Raw genomic sequence first — 20,830 nt, forward strand, 5'->3', positions numbered from 1 at the left:
TTCTAAATTAACTTTATTGTCTATGAGGTGAAATGGGCCACTGATATAAACGATTATTCCTTCCGGCCGTAGATAAAACGAATAAAAATGAATGATTTCAAGAGAAAACGCTCGAAAATCTTGAAAATTTAATGATCAATCATCATGCCGATGTTTGAAAACATGTGGAAAAATGAGCTTGAAGTTTTGCATAAGCGCGGCAATTCCACAGGAAAAAAATTTTCAAATATCTCATGATTTCATTCTTTTTGCGTAGCCTCCTTCAAACCCTGATTTCATCAATATTCGTAAAAAAATTGCAAAATAATTATATTTCATAAGAAAAATAAACAATTTCGAGTTTAATTAAAAAAGAGCTCTTCGAATTTGAAGACAAGATGTTTGCAAACATCTTGTCCTCGGATTTAAAGTGCTCCCGAGCTGGAGTATTGGCTTTCTTTCATAATTCTCTCGAGTCTAAAATGCCGCACTTTATTCTCCATTCTCTTTGTACTGCGGAGCAAAAATAATTTTTAATCTAATATATTTTTAGTTATTAATTTTATAGTTTTCCGTGAAAAGGTCAAAGAATTACTCGAAAAATAAACTAATTATTCCTGCATGGAGAAAAATGTTGGCTTGAAACCTAACAATTTTTATTGTGTTGTCGATCAAATTTGAAACAGGAAGTGAAGCATCCAAAGTTATTATGCTCTTATAAAAAAATATTATGCCGCATCACAATTATAATCCCTAGCGGATCTGAACTACGATAATTTACCGAATTGGTCTGGGTTCGATTCCCAGTTCGGGCTATCGATATTTTTCTCAATTTATCTATTATAATAATAATAATATATAATAATAATAATAAGTGATCTAATATTAATATTAGATCACTTATTAGTAATTTTAATCAATTTAAATTTAATCAATCAAAATCGTTGAAGTTAATCAGTGTGTTATAAAAATTAATAAAATTATTGAAAATATTGTTTTATGCTGCTCTAAAAATGGACTTAAATTAAATGCGTCAAAATTAATGCTATAATATTTGGTAGTACACATAAAATAAATAGTGATCTATACACGTCAATACATAAAATTGTAGTTGATAGTGTTAGTTGATATTATTATTATTATTAATAATAATAATTAATAGCAGTTATTGTACTAAATTAAGATTAAAATTAATTATTTATAAATGTAAATTACTTAATAATGACAATGATGTATGATGCATGAAACTTAATAGCTATACTATACAAAAATTGTAATTGAATGTATAAAGGATGGCCGCAAGGAGCCTAGACAAAATTTCTATCTATCTATCTATCTATAAATTGTCTTATTGAGAAGGTTTGCATGTTTAGGTTTCCACTATATTTAAATAGTAAAGCGCTTTCGCGCTTGAGGTGTGCAATTAGCTTGGCTCTACATCAACCATGTGTTAACCAGACATCGGAAAAGATGTTACTTCAAGAATATTCTTGTAGATCCTTTTTTTCAGACAATGGTAAGGTTTACCGATGCCTTTTTTATATTCGGTGTTCAAATTTAGTGGAAGAAACTAGAAATTTTAAACACACAAAACGTTTTGTTCCAACTCATCTCGTTCATTCTCATATATCCTATTTACAACGGAAGTTATAATTTTTAGTTTAGTCTTGCATTTTGTTCTTGGTCTTGCATTTTCGGTCTTGGTTTCAGTCTTGTTCTTATTCATTCGGTCTTGGTCTTGGTCTTGCTAGTGTTTTTATGATCTTGGTCTTGGTCTTGCAAAAACGCAAAACCAAGACTAAGACAGATTTTGCTCATCAATACAGTAAATGGTCCAAGTTTCATACTTGAAAGTAGTAAATTTCTTATTCACTGTTTCAAATATTAATTTTTTTTCTCCATATGGGAGTATGGAGCCCACATAGGAATCTAGGCTGGATTCTCATAAAGATTTTTTTGGTAGGGAAGTCTTGGTGAGCCCTTTCGATTGCCGCCAAAGTTTAAATCGGTCGATTCGTTCCAAAAATATCGTCGGAAAAAAAAGATTTACATGCACACACGCGCGGATGCCTATTTAAAAATGGTCAGAACAGTTGCTAGGACTTCAAAATGTCGAGATCTGATGAAAACTCGATTTTCGAAAATTGAAACGAAACCGATAACTTTCCTTTTTTTGAAAATTTTCAATTTTCATAGCGAAAAGTTAAAAATAAAGATAGTTTGTAAATGACTACTTAAAGTTTCGCTAATTAGAGTGAGGTGTGAATGCAAAATAAAAATGAAGGGTAATTTTTTATATTAATCTCATAATTTATTGGAACACGAGTTATTTAATTCATTCAAATTCAGCATACAAATAATAAGAGTAAAAAAGTTCATTCAATAAAACTGAATTATACTAGATTAATGACGTTTAGCCATTTTTCGTTCTAATTTTCTTTGTTTCTTTTCGTCAATTTCTGGCTCTTGAGGGGCTGAGAAGAACCAAGGAGCCAAAATAAGTGTCCACGCTAAATAAAATGCTCGTACTGGTGCCTAAAATGCAAAAAAATCTTATAAAATAAATTGAAACTTTTATTTTACTTTAAGAATTAAAATAATTACCAATAACCACAGTAACCAGAAGTAGTCAGAAATAAGTGACAATGTTTGGCATCCAGCAGTTAAAATAACTAAGTCAATCACGTGTCTAAAAATAGAATAATCATCAGTTATTGATTATAAGTATGAAAAATAAATCTTTCGATGTTTAAAACTTACTCAGCAATTCCGCCTTTTAAATTGAGATCAGACCCTGGATCAGATAATTGATTTTGATTGTACTTGGGCTTGGCCATGAAAGCCATAAATTGATAACTTGCTACGTAAATCAGTCCAGAAAATATTGTTAGAGTCTAAAATAAAATAAAAATGAAGTTGTCATCTATCCATTATTTCAATGGACGTAGATAAGCATTAACGTGTAAATCCAAAAAAACACTTTTTAAGATTTTTGTACCAAGTGAATTCTCACTTTGTGACAGAGGATGAAAAAAAATGATTTTAGAATAGAAAAGTTGGCTGTCTGAGTCGTAGGTGAGGTCTGACATCACCCGCAGTTGAAAATTACGTTTCTTTCTGTGTCCCTATCAATAAAATTCATATGGGAATCCATCCTAGATTTTTATGTGGGTTCCCACATGGCATTTTCGGATGGATTCCCATATAGTTTCCTATAGGAATCCAGCATAGATCCCGATATAGATTCTCACATGGGTTCCTATGGGAATGCACACCATACCGACTCCATATAGGAGTCTAGTATGGATTCCCATGTGGATTTTTACCTCGATTTCCCATGGGAATTTGCCCCATATCAAATTCCATATGGGAATCTTGTACAGATTAAAAATTAGGAAAATTAACAGAAAGCGTCGTTATTGATACGAATACCATAAAAAGCGTATGTGTGATAAATTTTTCTGTAGTAGAATACTGGTATAAAAAGCATCAATTAATCAATTTATTGTTAAAAAATATTCTGCCAAAGGAAAATTAATCTGTTCTTTTATTCATACCCGCACTGAAAAAGTACATATCCGTATATACTCGGGCAAATCTGAATATATGCCGCATATATGAGACATATATTCAATTTCGCCCGTATATATATACCTTTTTCGTACGGGTATACTTGAATCAATAGAAATTAGACATCAGAATCCAGATATCCGTAATTCTGTAGAAATTAATTTCATAGAAAACCAGATTCCCATATGAATTTCCCACAAAGAAACCCATATCCAAGTCCCTATATAGGAATCCAGGCACCCACAGTTTTCTATTTGGATTTCCCATATGAAAATCCAAATACCCATAGTTTCCTACATGAATTCTTATATAAATCCATACACTCCTATATTAATTCCTATAGATTCTTACATAAATCCATACTTTTCTACATGAATTTCTATGGGTTCCCATGCAATCCCTCATGGATTTTTTTATGGGAAATTTTATTAAAAAAAAAAAAAAAAAAACTTTGAAAGCAGTTCGTTGAAAATGACGTCTATGTTATTGAATACGTTATTGCTTATCTATTTACGTCCAATTAAAAAAACCAGCTGTCATGTGAAAGTCATAATGACAGAAAATTTTTCTATACCATTAGTTTTATTAAAAAATCTTAAAATAAAAAAAAATCTACTTGTACATCACTAATTACAGCTTGTAATCATAAATTTAAAATACTTACTATTGTTAGTGTTCTAAATTCAAAAAAGACCATCATTATTGTTAAATAGAGAGCCGTAGCTCCAAAGGCCATATTTCTATAAAAACTTAAAGTTGATACATTTTCTTCGGCTATTTGTTTAGCTCCTTTTGTTGCAGTTTTTGTACTTTTCACTGGTGGCTTTAAAAAAATAATTAATTTTTCAAAATTAAATTTATACTTAATAACTTAAATAATTTAATTTAAAAAAAAAAGAAAAAAAAATTCTAATTATAAATAATTTATTACTATAAAAATTGTTTAACTTACAGCCATTTTAGGTTAAATGAGGATGGATGACAATTAATGTTATGATAAACAGCAAAAAAAAATATTAAAAAATCATTTCGTATTTAATTTAAATAATATTTTATACACGTGGCTGATTATTACGATTCATTATCTACTTTTACCGCCAGTCATTAATTGTCACTTTTTTTTTTTTTTTTTCGATCTTTATTTTCGGAGACCGAGACACGTCTGTCTAAATCACTGACATCGTGGTAATTTTATTTATCATCGAATGATTTCAGTTACTTATCCTTTTTCCCAGTAGATGACGCCTACGTATAACTTTGGTCTTTTGGTCATCATGTCGGTACATTACAACCTGGTTATAAATTACTATTAGGGGCTATAGTATAAAAATTTTTTAGAAATGGTTTTCCCCTTCTATTATATTTTGTTAGGCGATCACTCGGTTTTCTGCAAATGTGTGCGTCGTGTTTGTGTTTGTACCCGCAGTTCTTTAATAAGTTAGTTAACGTTTGTCTTTTATCTAAAGTCCTCCCAGAGAGTAAGTCGTCGTCGGGAATTGTCGGAAATTTTCGATTTGTAATAATCATGTGTTTTTTCCCGCGGATCAATTGGCCTTAAATCGTTTCTACATCATCCGTGGGCGCGAAAATAAGTAAAATAAATGCAATTCGTGGTCAAAAAAAATTTTTACGATGCCCTAGTTGAGATACAGCATCTCAAAGCAGCTCACAACACAAAAGTGGTCCTTTGAAGGGTCGATTTATTACCAAATTTTTTTTCGGGGATCAATTGGCCTTAGATCGTTTCTACTTCATCCACGGACCCGAAAATAAGTAAAATAAATTCAATTCGTGGTCAAAAAAAATTTTTAGGTGACCCAAGATGAGACAGGATGTCACAACACAGAAGTATCCCTCTGAGGGATCGACCCACTACTTGAGTGGATTCTATGGGAATTTTTTCCGAAATAACACTATTCATTTTCGACAACCAGAAAATCATCAGTAACTGAGAATACACGTTAGTTAACGTGGAAACTCATGTATTATTCCAGTTATCGATTATTTTTCAGCTGAGTCGATATTGGATACTTTTTTCGGATAGTATTTTTTTTTTTGAAAATTGATTATACTAAAAAAAAACTCGAATTACCTTAAGGGGTAACAGTAACCGACTTTCAATTCAATTTAATTTACGGACAAACACTAGAAACCTAAAATAGAGAGTCTTTAGCGTTTTTTTAAACCTTAACGAAGAGCTAGAAATTTCGTATTTTCAAAAATTCTAATTCGTCTCCGAGAAAAATTGTTTTAAAATTCTCATTTACTCAACGAGTGCAACAAAGATAGTTCCGTTTATTTTTCTGAGTGTGAGAAAGAGGTCCGGTAGCGTATCCCCTTAAGAGGGGTCTGAACTTTTTTCTCTGTCACACTCAAGTCGACGAACGGTACTATCTCTGTTGCACTTGCGCAGTAAATGGAAACTTTGTCCACGTTTTTCTCTTAAACAAAAAAATATTTTTGAAAAATGAAAGCGTAGGTTGCTAGACTATAGAGCAATGTATCGAGCCTCGTTCTTATTTTTGCGTTTAGAGGTTTTGTTTGAGCAAAAAGCTTAGACAAGAATTGATATAGACCCTACTTTACCTCCAAAAATTTATTAATCTACATATCTCCGATTTCAATTTTGGGGATAAATGTCATAAACATTTTTGCGAAAAAAATGAGTTCAATCAATAACTGTAATAAGATTTGTACGATTATTTTTATTTGTTAATTGGCAAATTCCAGTTTTCTTACAACTACATTGAAATCAAATTTTCAACTATTCGTGATGAGTTAATGATTTTTAAGAAATATTTCCACTTATTATAATCTTCGGGCTCCATATTTGGCAGTTTTATGTTCATTATTTATTCTAGCAGACATTTTTTTACCAAAATACTCGTAATCAGAATATGAAGCCGTCGATAACCAATCAAAATTATAGTGCTCTGCAAGTTTTTGGCTATAATTAGAGGTAAATACTCCAAAAACAGCTTCTGGTTTTACTTTTCTTTCATTTTTTGGATTTTTTAAGTCATTCGCTAACGCTAGAGATGCTCCCAAAATTTCTTGGCCTATTCGACGACCACGATAATTTGGGTCTGTTCCAATATAAAAAATTTCCATTGCCGCTGAAACGTCATACTTTTCGAATATGTTGACTTTTGACTCGACCTTAAAAAAAAAATAAACACAAAACAAACATTTTCATTATTTGCTTCATAAACTGTAGTATCTTGTATTGCAATGAATAAAAACCTTACAATTACAATACGTTTTTTAAACAAAGAAATTGATCTAGAGTGAGGAATTTCTTTGATCTCCCGGTATTCTTCATTCCGTATAATAACTCATGATAAAAATTCATATACACAACAGCATAAGTTAAATTGAGTGACTTACGTCATCTAGGAACTGTATCAAAGCGAGAGCTGAATGTTTTTTCACGTGATTTTGTATTACTGTATCAAGAAAATCAATTTCATTGTCCTTTGATTGTACCTGATAAGAATAGTTTTATAAATTAATTTTATCACTGCCATAAACATATTGAATTATAGTAATCACATGCATACACTATCAAAAAAATCCATATGGGAATTCAGTCTAGATTCCTATGGAAATTTTCATGCAGCTTTCCCGGATGAATTCCTATATGGTTTCCTATAGAAATCAAGGTACCCACAATTTCCTATATGGATTTTTCATATGGGAATCTAGATACCCATGGATTCCTACATAAATCTATAATCCTATATAGATTCCCATCCCCGATTAAAAATACTCATTAAAAAGTATTAACATCTATTTCAATTCTTTTCAATCCATACGGAGATTTTGAAAAATATTAAATGGAATTAAAATTTCGATCATTTGAATACTTCCTAATTCTTATAATGGAATTCAAAAGTATTGAAAAGAATTCAATCTTTCATCATTTTAGAAAAAGATTCAGAAAGATTCGAAAATTTGAATTCATTTTAATTTATTTCAATTCAAGTCATAACTCGAAATATGGAACTATTTTAGTATTGAGAAAGATTCAGAAAAATTGAAAATTATCAATTTCTTTAAATTCTTTTCAATCCTACTCTTGATCCAAAATATGGAACTATTTTGGTATTAAAAGGATTCAGAAAGATTGGAAAATGTCAATTCATTTTGATTTATTTCAATTCAAGTCACAATTGGAAATATGGAACTATTTTGATATTGAGGGAAACTCAGAAAGATTAAAAACTGTCAATTCATTTGAATTTTTTTCAATCCCACACGTGACCCGAAATGTGAAATTATTTTGTTATTGAGAAGTATTCAGAAAGATTGAAAATGTCAATTCAGTTGAGTCTTTTTCAATCCAACTCTTAACCTGAAATATGGAACTATTTTGGTATTGAGGAAGATTTAGAAAGATTGAAAACTGTCAATTTATTCGAATTTTTTTCAATGCTACTCGTAACCCTAAAATTCGAAACTATTTTGTTATTGACGTGGATTCAGAAAGATTAAAAATATCAATTTATTCGAATCTTTTTCAATTCTTTGGAAGTTTAGAAATTCTTATATTATTTTTAGATTCAATATAATTGAAAAGTATTAATTTTATGTCCAGATGAAAACCTTGTGGAATAGGATTTATTCAAAAGTATTCAATTCTCATCTTTTTCAATACTTTTCAATGAGTATTTTTAATCAGGAATGGGTTCTCATGCAATCCCACATGGATTTTTTTGATAGGGTATAATAAAAAACTCATTAAGCAAGCAGAAATTAAGCTTTGTTCAAAATGAAAGTCTTTTTGTTAAAATACACTATTCATAAATATAGATTGGGTGGTCCGAAAAAACCGACTGTTTTTTTACGAGTCTCATATCAAAATTTGTTAGTTTATAATTTTTTTAAGAACCCTCTCTAAAAAATCAGCTCGATAAGAAATTTTTAAGAGATCGTTCAATTCAAAAAATGATTGGAATTTGGATTTTTGTTCTTCTAAACATTTTTTATCCGTAAAATCGATTCCATGATGAACATTTTGGTTCCAAAATCGATTTTCAAACGTCGCTCAAAAGTTTTGAATACTAGCTCATAATATAAAACTAATAAAAAAATTAAATTAAAGTTGTCTTAGAGTGTCGACTTAAAGTACGATATTCTATTTATAAACAAATCGATACACTCGTCTCGAAGTAAAATTTATTTCCTTACCATCTAAAGTGATGCACTTTATTATTCATGTCCATAATTTCTTACAATACCATCATTAAGACTAATTAAATTATCTCTTTTGCGATAATAAGAATTAATGCCTCAAACCTTTACGCGTATTTAAAAAACGCAGATAAGACTAACGTTTATTTATAAAATTGTTAGTATATGTCAAGGTTTCAGAGATACTAGATGTTTATTAATTCAAATAATAAACTTACATGTAATTTATTAAATGACACCGCAACAACTTGATCCGTTTCAGTATCGATAGCAACAACAGTACAATTATCTTTAATAACTTCTCTAAATACAAATTTCATTGATTCCGGGGCACCTTCTTCTTCAAAAAGTCCAACTCCAATTGCCACATTTTCATCACACATCGATTTCTGTTGGATTTCTAATGCTGACTCGATGTTGTCTTCAGTTAAAAGTTTGTATGTAATTTTACCGCGACAACCAAATTGTGAAAAATTCAACATTTTTGTAAACTTTTAATAAAAGTTTAAAGAATAAGTTTTTGAAAACTTTTATAAACTATACGTTAAATAAATTTTCGTATGCACGAATAAAATATTGCATAAGTTTCTAGTGTAACAGACGCGAATCGTCTGATTCTAGTATAGTAGATCTCGTTTTATATATAAGACACGCAGCCAGTAAGAACACTTTGTCAAATGAGTAGTTTCATTGGTATTATTAGTGAGATAGCATAAACTTGAAAAGCTAATGTAATTTACTTTTATCGTTGAAGCCCTTGTATTCTATATAGGATACAAACATTATTTCATTCTGAATTTACACTCTAGTATCTCTGACAACTGGAGTTGGTAAATAAATTACACTAGGGTGAGCGTTTTTTGATTAAACGCTTGAGTAAGAGAGTAATTCAATAATCAAAAACGCTCTATGTTCACTTTACCCCACCAATTTAATATGCTAGCATTCAGATGCACATGATATATTTTTATGTGACGTTTAAAATTTTTAGACGGTACACGGAAAGAAAATTATGGGAAGTTTCGCTATGCATTATGGGAATGGTTCCCATAATGGTATGGGAATAGTACCTATACTACTATAGGAATGGTTCCCATATATTATGGGAACCATCCCCATAATAGTATGAGAATAGTTCCCATACTATTATGGGAATCATTCCCATAATATTATGAGAACTATTCCCATATCATTATGGGAACCATTCCCATAATGGTATGGGAATCATTCCCATACTATTATGGAAATGGTTCCCATATTGGTATAGGAACTATTTCTATAATATTATGGGAACTATTCCCATAATGTTATGGGAACCATCCCTATAATATCATAAAATTTTTTTTTTGCACAATAGTGTAGAAATTTCCCAAAATTTGAATTTTCTTGAATGTTTTGTGCTGACAAAAAATTCTTGTTAAAAATTTTAATGTTTTTTTGCCATATACGATTTTTTTTTTCAATGTTTGAATTTTTGTTTTTATGTTTAATAATATTTCTGTGTATTGTAGAAGTGATTACCACACTTCTGTAAATTAATTTTTTCATGATAATATGGGAACCATTCCCATAATATTATAGGAATGGTTCCTATAATAGTATGGGAACTATTCCCATAATATTATGGGAATGATTCCCCTAATGGTATACGAACCATTCCAATTGCATTATAGGAATCATTCCCATAATATTATGGGAATAGTTCCCATACTATTATAGGAACCATTCCCATAATATTATGGGAATGGTTCCTATAATATTATAGAAAGTATTCCTATAAATTATAGGAACCATTCCTATAATTATAGGAACCATTCCTATAGTGTTATGGGTATCATTCCCATAATTATAGGAACTATTCCTATAATTATGGGAACCGCTGCCATAATTTTCTTTCCGTGTATACTTAATAGTAATATTTCAACGTCATTTTTTATAGATAAATTTATTATTCTACACAATCGCCCCATGGCCCAGCTAAGGTTTGCAAACTACTATTCTTGCTGCGTAACAGTCAACAAAAGCACGATCAAACTAAGACCAACAGAGTTCTGCCGTTTCTGCCACAATTTAAGCTACGAAACAGTTGCTCATTTCCTTCTGGAGTGTGCTCTTTTCAACCTACCTCGATCTTGCCACCTAAAAGTTTCGCCGGAAAACAGCGTTAATCTTAACTTGCTTCTATTACTGGACGACCATTCCACAGCCGGTTCTATAAAACTTCTCAGCTATCTAACAGCCTGCCAAAAAATAATTTCACTGAGCCAGCTTAGTTAATTAACAGCTTCTCACCGTAATCTATTGCTATTTATTCCTTAATTTTTGTAATCCTTTGTGAATATAGAAACCTCTAATACTTCCCTCGCGGACTTGGAATCACTGTAAAATCATGGTGAAATCCCAGTGAGATTATAGTAAAAACATTGTGAAACCATGGTGAAATTACGGTGAAATCACTGTGATTTTGTGCCATTCGGTCACTGTAGTTTTATGGTTATCTCACAGTGGTATTGCTGTGAGTTTATTGTGATACCGCAGCCAATTCACAGTGAATTCACAGTGAATTCACAGTGAATTCAAAGTGAATTTACAGTGACCTTACAGGAAATTCACAGTGAATATACAGTGACTTGACCGTGAATTTTTGGTGAAGTCACAGTAAATATACAGTAAATTGGCAGTGAATTTTCTGTGAATTCACAGTGAATATGCAGTGGATTTCCTGTGAATTTCTGACTATTTTATTCGTAAACTTTAAAACTGGAAATATTAATAAAAATAAGAATAACAATATTAATATTAATATTAATATTAATATTAATAATAATAATAATAATAATAATAATAATAATAATAATAATAATAATAATAATAATAATAATAATAATAATAATAATAATAATAACGAGCGATCTGTAGTCACTACGTGAAATTCCAAGATTTCGGACTCTTTCAGAAGAGTTATTCTGAGTTGATAGAACTCTCAGTAGAAAATTTGTGCAGCTGTCAAAAGATTCATTTAGAGTTTTTTAGAAAAATAATTGATTTCCTTAACACGTATTTTTTTTTGTACTTTGACAAAAATCGTTCAAGAAAACATTAATGTCATAGTGTAATACAAGATACCTCTGTATTACTATCAAAAATGGATAATCATCTCTCTGCTAACATTCAGCGAGTAACGCATTCCATGAATGCCTCAAGATCAGAATTTATAACTTCTGAAATAAGTATCTTACTAGGGACACTACAAAAGGTGGGCGCGATCTAGTGGTGAGCACTGAACTACTTCCGCTGCTGCTGCCTAGCATCATAACTTTTAAATCAATAATCATTAGGATTAAATATATATTCATTAATCTCGAACAAATATATATATATATATATATATTTATTCTAAATGGATATATTTTTTTGTGTCTAAGTAATATTTATTAGAGTTGATATAGTAATATGTTGCTTTAATATTTGGGGTTGTTGGCACAGTAAAATAATTTAGTTGTCTATTAAATAAATATTTTCTTAACTTAACCAAATGATTTTATTATCTTAGAGAGAGAATTATTAATGTCAACCAAATATAGTCTATTAAATCATTTATTAAAAATGAGAAAATAAATCATGTCAACGTAATAAAATTTAGTTGTCCCAAATCAATTTTAGTTCAATAGAATTTAACAAAACCAATTTAATTGCCGAAGAGGAATTTTTTTTGTGAATTAAAACTTCCTGTAGAAAATTTGTGCAGCTGTGAAAAGTGTTATTTGGAGTTTTTTATATTTATTAAAATGTAAAAAAAATATTCATGTTATTTTTTTTTAACTGTTGATTATTTATGATTTTTAAGTTTAAAAAAATTTAGAAATAGTATGAGCGTTTAAACACATGAGTGGAATTATCAAAAAATTTTTATAAATTTGATAAAAAAAAAAAAAATGTTTTTAATTACTTCTTTAGATTCCACCAGATGATTTATTATCTAACATGTTTAAGCCACAATTATATTTATATTCTAATATATGTATAAATAATTACCAGCCGTAACAAGTAATTGAAGTATCAATTATCGTCGGCATTATAAATTCGTCTCTTGACACTTAAGCTTCTAGCAACAAATTATTTTGCACACGGCAACGTAATCCGCCAGAAATTTTAATAAATATAAAAAACTCCAAATAACACTTTTCACAGCTGCACAAATTTTCTACAGGAAGTTTTAATGCACGAAAAAAATTCCTCTTCGGCAATTAAATTGGTTTTGTTAAATTCTATTAAACGAAAATTGATTTAGGACAACTTAATTTTATTACGTTGACATGATCTATTTTCTCATTTTTAATAAATAATTTAATAGACTATATTTGGTTGACATTAATAATTCTCTCTCTAAGATAATAAAATCATTTGGTTAAGTTAAGAAAATATTTATTTAATAGACAACTAAATTATTTTACAGTGCCAACAACCCCAAATATTAAAGCAACATATTATTATATCAACTCTAATAAATATTACTTAGACACAAAAAAATATATCCATTTAGAATAAATATATATATATATATATATATTTGTTCGAGATTAATGAATATATATTTAATCCTAATGATTATTGATTTAATAGTTATGATGCTAGGCAGCAGCAGCGGAAGAAGTTCAGTGCTCACCACTAGATCGCGCCCACCTTTTGTAGTGTCCCTGGTAAGATACTTATTTCAGAAGTTATAAATTCTGATCTTGAAGCATTTATGGAATGCGTTACTCGCTGAATGTTAGCAGAGAGATAATAATCCATTTTTGATAGTAATACAGGGGTATCTTGTATTACACTATGACATTAATGTTTTCTTGAACAATTTTTGTCAAAGTACAAAGAAAAATACGTGTTAAGGAAATCAATTATTTTTCTAAAAAACTCTAAATGACTCTTTTGACAGCTGCACAAATTTTCTACTGAGAGTTCTATCAACTCAGAATAACTCTTCTGAAAGAGTCCGAAATCTTGGAATTACTCTGACTTTATACGTCAAATTAAAAGTTATTCCGAGTTTATAAGACTTTTTCAAACTTCGAAGAATGCTTGAACAACTTTTTTTCTGATAATTTAAAATCACCATAAAACTATAGTCAAACCACCATAAATTTACTGTGGAATCATGGTGAAATCACCACAAATTTACGGTGGAATCATAGTGAAATCACCACAAATTTACGGTGGAATCATGGTGAAATCACCATCAATTTACTGTGAAATCACCATTAATTCACTGTAAACTCGCAGTGAAATCACTGTAAAATCATAGTGAAATCACCATAGTTTACTGTGAAATCATGGTGAAATCACCATAAATTTACTGTAGAATCATGGGGAAATCACCATAAATTTATTGTGAAATCATGGTGAAATCACCATTAATTCACTGTAAACTCGCAGTGAAATCACAGGGAAATCACTACTAAATCACAATGACAAAATGGCACAAAATCACTGTGAATTCACTATGAATTCACCGTAAACACACCGTAAACTCACGGTGAAAGTGAATTCACTGTGATTTCACTGTGATTTCACAGTGATTCCAAGTCCGCGAGGGTTGTTTTCACTTTCATTCCTTTTCGACCCAAATTATTGTTAGTGTATCAAAGATGTATCTTATAAATCACTATAATTAAATAAATAAATAAATATAGATAAATTATTTTGTTCTAAAAAATATAATTTTTCAAGATATTATCACTTTTTCAGGGTAAAATATGAATTTTATCATATAAATTTCATGGAAAATCAAATTTCTTACAAAATTGGTCTTCTGGTAAAAACTTGAAATTTACAGTTATTCAGAAACTGGCAGTTTTATGTTTAGATAGTCACATTTTTCGTTATTTGGTGGTTTTCACCAAGAATTGCCATTATCTTTGTAACTATCAACGTTGAATAAACTTTTGTTAGGTCTGTTTTGTAGAAAATTTAATTTCCTACGAAATTTTTATGATAAAATTTATTTTTTTACCCTGAAAAAGTAATAATATCTTGAAAAATTTCATTTTTTAGAGCAAAATTGCAATTATCTGAGTAACTATCAACTTTACGTAATTTTATTATAAGACCTTTTTTGTAGAGAATTAAATTTCCGATCAAAATGTGTTGGAAAATAGTATATTGCATAGTTAGGATACTGAGATAGTCTTTATGTGGCGAGTGTACGTGACCCGGAGACGTGTGCTGAAATCATTGCGCTTGTCGGATAAAGACTATCTGAGTATCCTACTATGCACTATATTTTATTCAACAATTGCCTGATTTACGTAATTAATGACAATCTGCAAAGCGAAGTCTGTGGCTGTTTAGCGACACGGTGCACAAACAAAATTACAACAAACCATCGGCTTTAAAATTCAGAATTCATATTTAATTGATTTTAAATTTACTCGGATGTTTTAATTATTAATTTTAATATTTATTAACAAATAAATACAACACAACCACGCAGCATAACCTACTCCCCATATGATGAATTGAAGTAACCATATTTAGTGTACTAGCCGTTCAACATGGATTTCGACAAAAAACTTTAAGTCGTTCAACGAGTTCTTACAATGTTTAATAGATGGAGTTCAGTTAAAAATCTTGAGACGCGTGATGAAATGTCATTTCACTACTCACTTTTCACAACGCCGGTGAAAGCCGAGGACATCTATTTTGATTTTAATCAACTTCTTTGCACCGGTCGGTAAACAGCCGTTTAGAGTTCGCAACGCAGATGTCATAAAGCGCGCAAATCAGGCCTGCGTTGAATAAATAATTTTAAACAACTTCTACTTTTAGCGGGATTTGGCGAGCCTAAGATATCGACCTAAAATTTTTTTTGATTTCCGAAAAAATTTTTTTTTGTACAAGGAAAAATATTTTTGGTATTAATAATGAAAATTTAAAAAAAGCGGATTTTCGGCCCACCCTAACGTACACACATACATACACTCGGACATTATCTTATAATTAGTCAGAAAAGCTTCCTAGAATCTCAAAACGTCAAGATCTGATAGAAATTCGATTTTCGAAAATCGGGCCGAAACCAATAACTTCCCGAATTTTCGAAAATTTTCAATTTTCCTAGCGGGAAGTTAAAAAGTGATGTTGCGTACTAGTAATTAAAATAAAATGAAAAATTACATTTTCTGCTAATCATCTTTTTATTGATATCATTAATCCATTAAAAGTTACAAGCATTGAAAAAAAAACTGTAATTTCGAAAAAGTGGAACTTGAAAACTATGTAAGAATTTATGCTGGATTCCTGTAGAAAACTATACGGGAATCCATTTTAAAAGCTGGGTTCCCATGGATTTTTCTGTAGGGTAAAGCACAAATCTATAAATGTAATAAAAGTTGTAAAAAAACGATTAACTTTGAGCGGAGGCAAATTAATCAGTTAAAACAAATAAATTTTGTTTGTTGAACTAGCATTCACTGCCATCCTGGAGACTCTTTGCATAAAGTATAGCGGAGGTTCGATTTTCTAATCGTTCCTTGAACGTTTTACAATCATACTCAAATTCATCATAGTCCGCTTCGCATAATTCATCGAAGCCAAGATTCTTAGCGATTGCTTGTGAGTACGTTGATGTCATTATTGCTGATAAAGCCCCGGGACTAGCAGTGATATTGCTGACTGTCTCGCTATCAAGAGGTGTTTTTACATCTTCTCCGGCGTATAATTGTCTTCCCATTTTTAATAATGCGGATACTAATGCTTGGCCGATTCCTTTCTGTTGGTAATCCGATTCCGTTGCTATGGTCACTATGTCAAGTATACAATTTGTATCATATTTTTCGGAAATATTAACTCTTGAGCTAACATTGATCATAAAATCTACAAGACATATTGACTGGTTGTACTTGAGAGTTTCTCTGGATTTTTCTAAATAACTTCTTTTATCTTCACCTGAAAGATCCTGAAGAAAATATCGTTTTTTTATTAATTTAAGTGAAATGATAATTTAAGTAAGTAAGTAATTTAAAAAACTTACATTCAATTTGTTGATTGATAAAGCGACGACTTTACTTGTGTTAACATCTCTTGCGATGAGACTGACTCCGTCTTGAGCGTAAAGTTTATTTATTTCTTCGAGTTCTTCTGATGCTCCAGGTTCTGACAATACATCGCAGGCTAAAGATACACTTTCTTGAGTAAAGAAAGCCTCTCGCATGACATCTATTGCTCCTTCTAATGTCTCAGATGTCAGAGCTTCGATTACTATCGATCCGTTTAGTAACGATCCCCATTGCCGGGCAGTTGAATTTCCACAATCACTGGAATATAAAAAATTAAACATTTTTATCATACGGCTTTGATATACAACTCTATCAAAAAAATCGGTCTATCGGTTAACCCTGCGGGTCAGCCCCAAAACTTCCCGCTGTTTTCGAAGTCGTTGAGCTCGAAAATACTTTTGTATGCCATTATTTTCTAAAAAAACATATTTTAGCATTTCTTTCTCCCACTATATCTCGCGAACAAATTAACCGATTTCGATGGTTGAGGCGGCAATCGACGCGTTTTATAAAGTTCTAGAGCTGATTAGATTTTGAAATCGAATGATTCAATTTTTTTGTAGATATCCGAAAAAAAACGTTTTTCACTATTTTTTTAATCAACGATATCTCGTAAACGAATGGACCAATTAAGACGGTTGAGGCAGAAATCGACATGTTTTATCGAGTCCTAAAGCTGATTAAATTTTGAAATTGATTTATCCAGCCATTTTTGAGAAATTTCAAAAAAACTAAAAAAAAAATTTTTTTTTAATTCTTTCATCAACGGTTTCTCTTGAACGAATGAATCGATTTTGATAGTTAAGGTGGCATTCGACGCGGCTTATAGAGTTTTAGAGCTGATTAGATTTTGGAATTAATCCATCGAGTAAATTAAAAGTTATCCAAAGAAAACATTTTTTAAAAAATTTTATTTTTGAAATATCTCTAAACGCACCCTACCGATTAAGTTCAAATTTTTACGGCTTCAAGATATTAACAAGCCGCGTCGAATGACACCTCAAAGATCAAAATCGGTTCATCCGTTCAAGAGTTATGAATATTTACATATATACGTACTTACGTACACACATACATACACTCGGACATCATCGTGAAATTAGTCAGGATAGCTTCCTAGAACCTCAAAACGTCAAAATCTGATAAAAATTCGGTTTTTGCAAATCGGACCGAAACCAATAACTTCCCGACTTTTCGAAAATTTTCAATTTTCTTAGCGGGAAGTTAAAAATCTGAAAACCGCCTGACCCTGCGGGCCAGCCCCAAAACTTCCCGCTGTTTTCGAGCTGAGGAAGCTCGGAAACATTTTTATCTGTAAATTTGTGAACTCTTCGAGCTCAAAAATTTGGTAGACCGGTAAAGCATACCTTCACTGAAAAATCGTAATTTTTGGCCGACTGTATCTTTGGATGGAATGAACCGATTTGAACGTTCTTGGTGGCAATCGAAAAGGCTCAACAAAACTTAGAATTGATTTCATTTTAAGGCGAATTAGACAAGTGGTTTATAAGTTATACCCAAAGAACCAAAACCAAAATAAAATTTTTATTTTTATTCTTCGTATAACTCGTAAACTACATGACCGATCTACCCCAAAATCTAATCAATTCTAAGTTTTGGTGAGTCCTTTCGATTGCCACCAAGTACGTTCAAATCGGTTGATTCGTTCCAAAGATATCGTCGGACAAAAAAAGTTCACACACACACACACAAACAACGTACACACGGACGTTCACCCGGGAATAGTCAGAATAGCTTCCTATTAGGACCTCAAAACGTCGACATCTGATGAAAACTCGATTTTTGAATATCGGACCGAAACCAATAACTTCTCTTTTTTTTTTTTAATTTTAAATTTTTATAGCGGGAAGTTTCAAAAATAAATTATCAATGTACTTTCTCATTACGAAACAAAAAACTTCAGAATGCTAATATTGTCATAATTGAAAAAAAAATTCGAACAGTTGAGAATTAAAATCTATCATTGTGAAAACTTATAAATATTTCAATAACTTTAATTTGAATACTCACGTAGTATTACCACTACTTGTATTGTTTGGGCTGCCGCTGCTAATGCCACTATCGCTGCCGCTGTCACTGCCGCTGACGCTGGTGCTATTGCTGCTACTACTGCTGTTGCTGCTGCTGTTGCTGTCGCTGGTGCTGCCGCTGGTGCTGCCGCTGTCACTGCCGCTGACGCTGGTGCTGTTGCTGTCGCTGGTGCTGCCGCTGGTGCTGCCGCTGGTGCTGCCGCTGGTGCTGCCACTGGTGCTGCCACTGGTGCTGCCGCTGTCACTACCGCTGACACTAGAGCTGCCGCTGTCACTGCCACTCTCACTGCCACTGACGCTGGTGCTGTTGCTGCCACTCTCACTGCCACTGACGCTGGTGCTGTTGCTGCCACTCTCACTGCCGCTGACGCTGGTGCTGTTGCTGCCACTCTCACTGCCACTGACGCTGGTGCTATTGCTGTCACTCTCACTGCCACTGACGCTGGTGCTATTGCTGTCACTCTCACTGCCACTGACGCTGGTGCTATTGCTGCCACTCTCACTGCCGCTGACGCTGGTGCTGTTGCTGCCACTCTCACTGCCACTGACGCTGGTGCTGTTGCTGCCACTCTCACTGCCACTGACGCTGGTGCTGTTGCTGCCACTCTCACTGCCACTGACGCTGGTGCTGTTACTGCCACTCTCACTGCCACTGACGCTGCCGCTGTCACTGCCACTGACGCTGCCGCTGTCACTGCCACTGACGCTCTCGCTGTTGGTGCCACTGGTGCTGTTGCTGCCACTCTCACTGCCACTGACGCTGCCGCTGTCACTGCCACTGACGCTCTCGCTGGTGCTATTGCTGCTACTACTGCTGGTGCTGCCGCTGGTGCTGCCACTGGTGCTGCCGCTGGTGCTGCCGCTGGTGCTGCCGCTGGTGCTGCCGCTGGTGCTGCCGCTGGTGCTGCCGCTGGTGCTGCCGCTGGTGCTGCCGCTGGTGCTGCCGCTGGTGCTACCACTGGTGCTGCCGCTGGTGCTACCACTGGTGCTGCCGCTGACACTAGAGCTGCCGCTGTCACTGCCACTGATGCTCTCGCTGTTGCTGCCACTGGTGCTGTTGCTGCCACTCTCACTGCCACTGACGCTGGTGCTATTGCTGGTGCTATTGCTGGTGCTGCCGCTGTCACTATCGCTGACACTGAAGCTGCCGCTGTCACTGCCACTGGTGCTGTTGCTGCCGCTCTCACTGCCGCTGACGCTGGAGCTGTTGCTGCCGCTGTCACTACCGCTTACGCTGGAGCTGTTGCTGCCGCTGATGCTGCTACTGACGCTGCCGCTGTCACTGCCGCCGGCGCTGGAGCTGGCACTGGAGCTGGCATTGGAACTGGAACTGGAGCTGGTGCTATCGGCGTTGCAATAATAACCAAAATCTAGCAAAGATGGACAGATAACTAGCCCGATCAGCAGTAATACAATTTTTGAATCCATCTTATTATTACTTTTTTGAATAACAGTATTAAAATAATAACGACGATAGTGTCCGGTTAAAAAAAAAATCCACTGGGCCGAATCAAAACCGTTATGTTAAAGAAAAAATCTACAGGTATTTATATACTTCTTATCTTATGTTGTTTCAACTGGACTCACAAATTTCGTAACAGCCAAATTTAAAAATAAGTAGTTCGTTTAACTCACTTCAGACACCCAAGTATTGAGTGTATTTACTCTTGATCAATAGTTTTTTATTAATATGTTTATATTAAATTAAATTTACCGTTTATTCATGCGAGACAAATAGGGTATGAACCTATCAAAAAAATCCATGTGGAATTGCATGGAAATCCGTAGAAATCCATGTAGGAAAGTATGGGTTTACATAAGAATCCATGGGAATTAATGTAGGAATATGGATTTATATAGGAATCCATGGATATCTAGATTCCCATATGGGAAATTCACATAAGAAACATAAGTACCAGGGTTCTCATATAGGAAACTTACAAAGGAACCTTAACTAGGCTTCCATATGGATTTGTGCATCGTGTA

The 20,830-nt window shown here is 32.8% G+C and overlaps 3 protein-coding genes across 4 annotated transcripts; all 3 read right to left on the reverse strand.

Moving 5' to 3' along the window:
- Positions 1-2,268: 2,268 nt before the first annotated feature.
- On the reverse strand, positions 2,269-4,730 carry LOC130672516 (transmembrane protein 208). Its single transcript, XM_057477170.1, has 5 exons — positions 4,502-4,730; positions 4,214-4,372; positions 2,740-2,873; positions 2,584-2,668; positions 2,269-2,514 (listed from the first exon to the last, which is right to left on the reverse strand). The coding sequence occupies exons 1-5, from the start codon at positions 4,505-4,507 to the stop codon at positions 2,383-2,385; spliced, it is 516 nt and encodes a 171-aa protein (XP_057333153.1). The 5' UTR covers positions 4,508-4,730; the 3' UTR covers positions 2,269-2,382.
- Positions 4,731-6,218: 1,488 nt separating this feature from the next.
- LOC130672508 (uncharacterized) lies at positions 6,219-9,400 on the reverse strand. Of its 2 annotated transcripts, XM_057477146.1 has the most exons (3): positions 8,961-9,393; positions 6,937-7,035; positions 6,220-6,708 (listed from the first exon to the last, which is right to left on the reverse strand). In XM_057477146.1, the coding sequence occupies exons 1-3, from the start codon at positions 9,222-9,224 to the stop codon at positions 6,358-6,360; spliced, it is 714 nt and encodes a 237-aa protein (XP_057333129.1). In that variant the 5' UTR covers positions 9,225-9,393; the 3' UTR covers positions 6,220-6,357. The 2 variants fall into 2 exon arrangements, with proteins under 2 accessions (XP_057333139.1, XP_057333129.1); XM_057477156.1 differs by lacking the exon at positions 6,937-7,035 and having other exon boundaries at positions 6,219-6,708; positions 8,961-9,400.
- Positions 9,401-15,921: 6,521 nt separating this feature from the next.
- Positions 15,922-20,511, reverse strand: LOC130665193 (serine-rich adhesin for platelets-like). The gene is made up of 3 exons (XM_057465501.1): positions 18,825-20,511; positions 16,769-17,051; positions 15,922-16,693 (listed from the first exon to the last, which is right to left on the reverse strand). The coding sequence occupies exons 1-3, from the start codon at positions 20,270-20,272 to the stop codon at positions 16,199-16,201; spliced, it is 2,226 nt and encodes a 741-aa protein (XP_057321484.1). The 5' UTR covers positions 20,273-20,511; the 3' UTR covers positions 15,922-16,198.
- Positions 20,512-20,830: the final 319 nt, after the last annotated feature.

The sequence above is a fragment of the Microplitis mediator genome, chromosome 1 (genome assembly GCF_029852145.1).
Source record: "Microplitis mediator isolate UGA2020A chromosome 1, iyMicMedi2.1, whole genome shotgun sequence".
Classification (NCBI taxonomy): domain Eukaryota; kingdom Metazoa; phylum Arthropoda; class Insecta; order Hymenoptera; family Braconidae; genus Microplitis; species Microplitis mediator.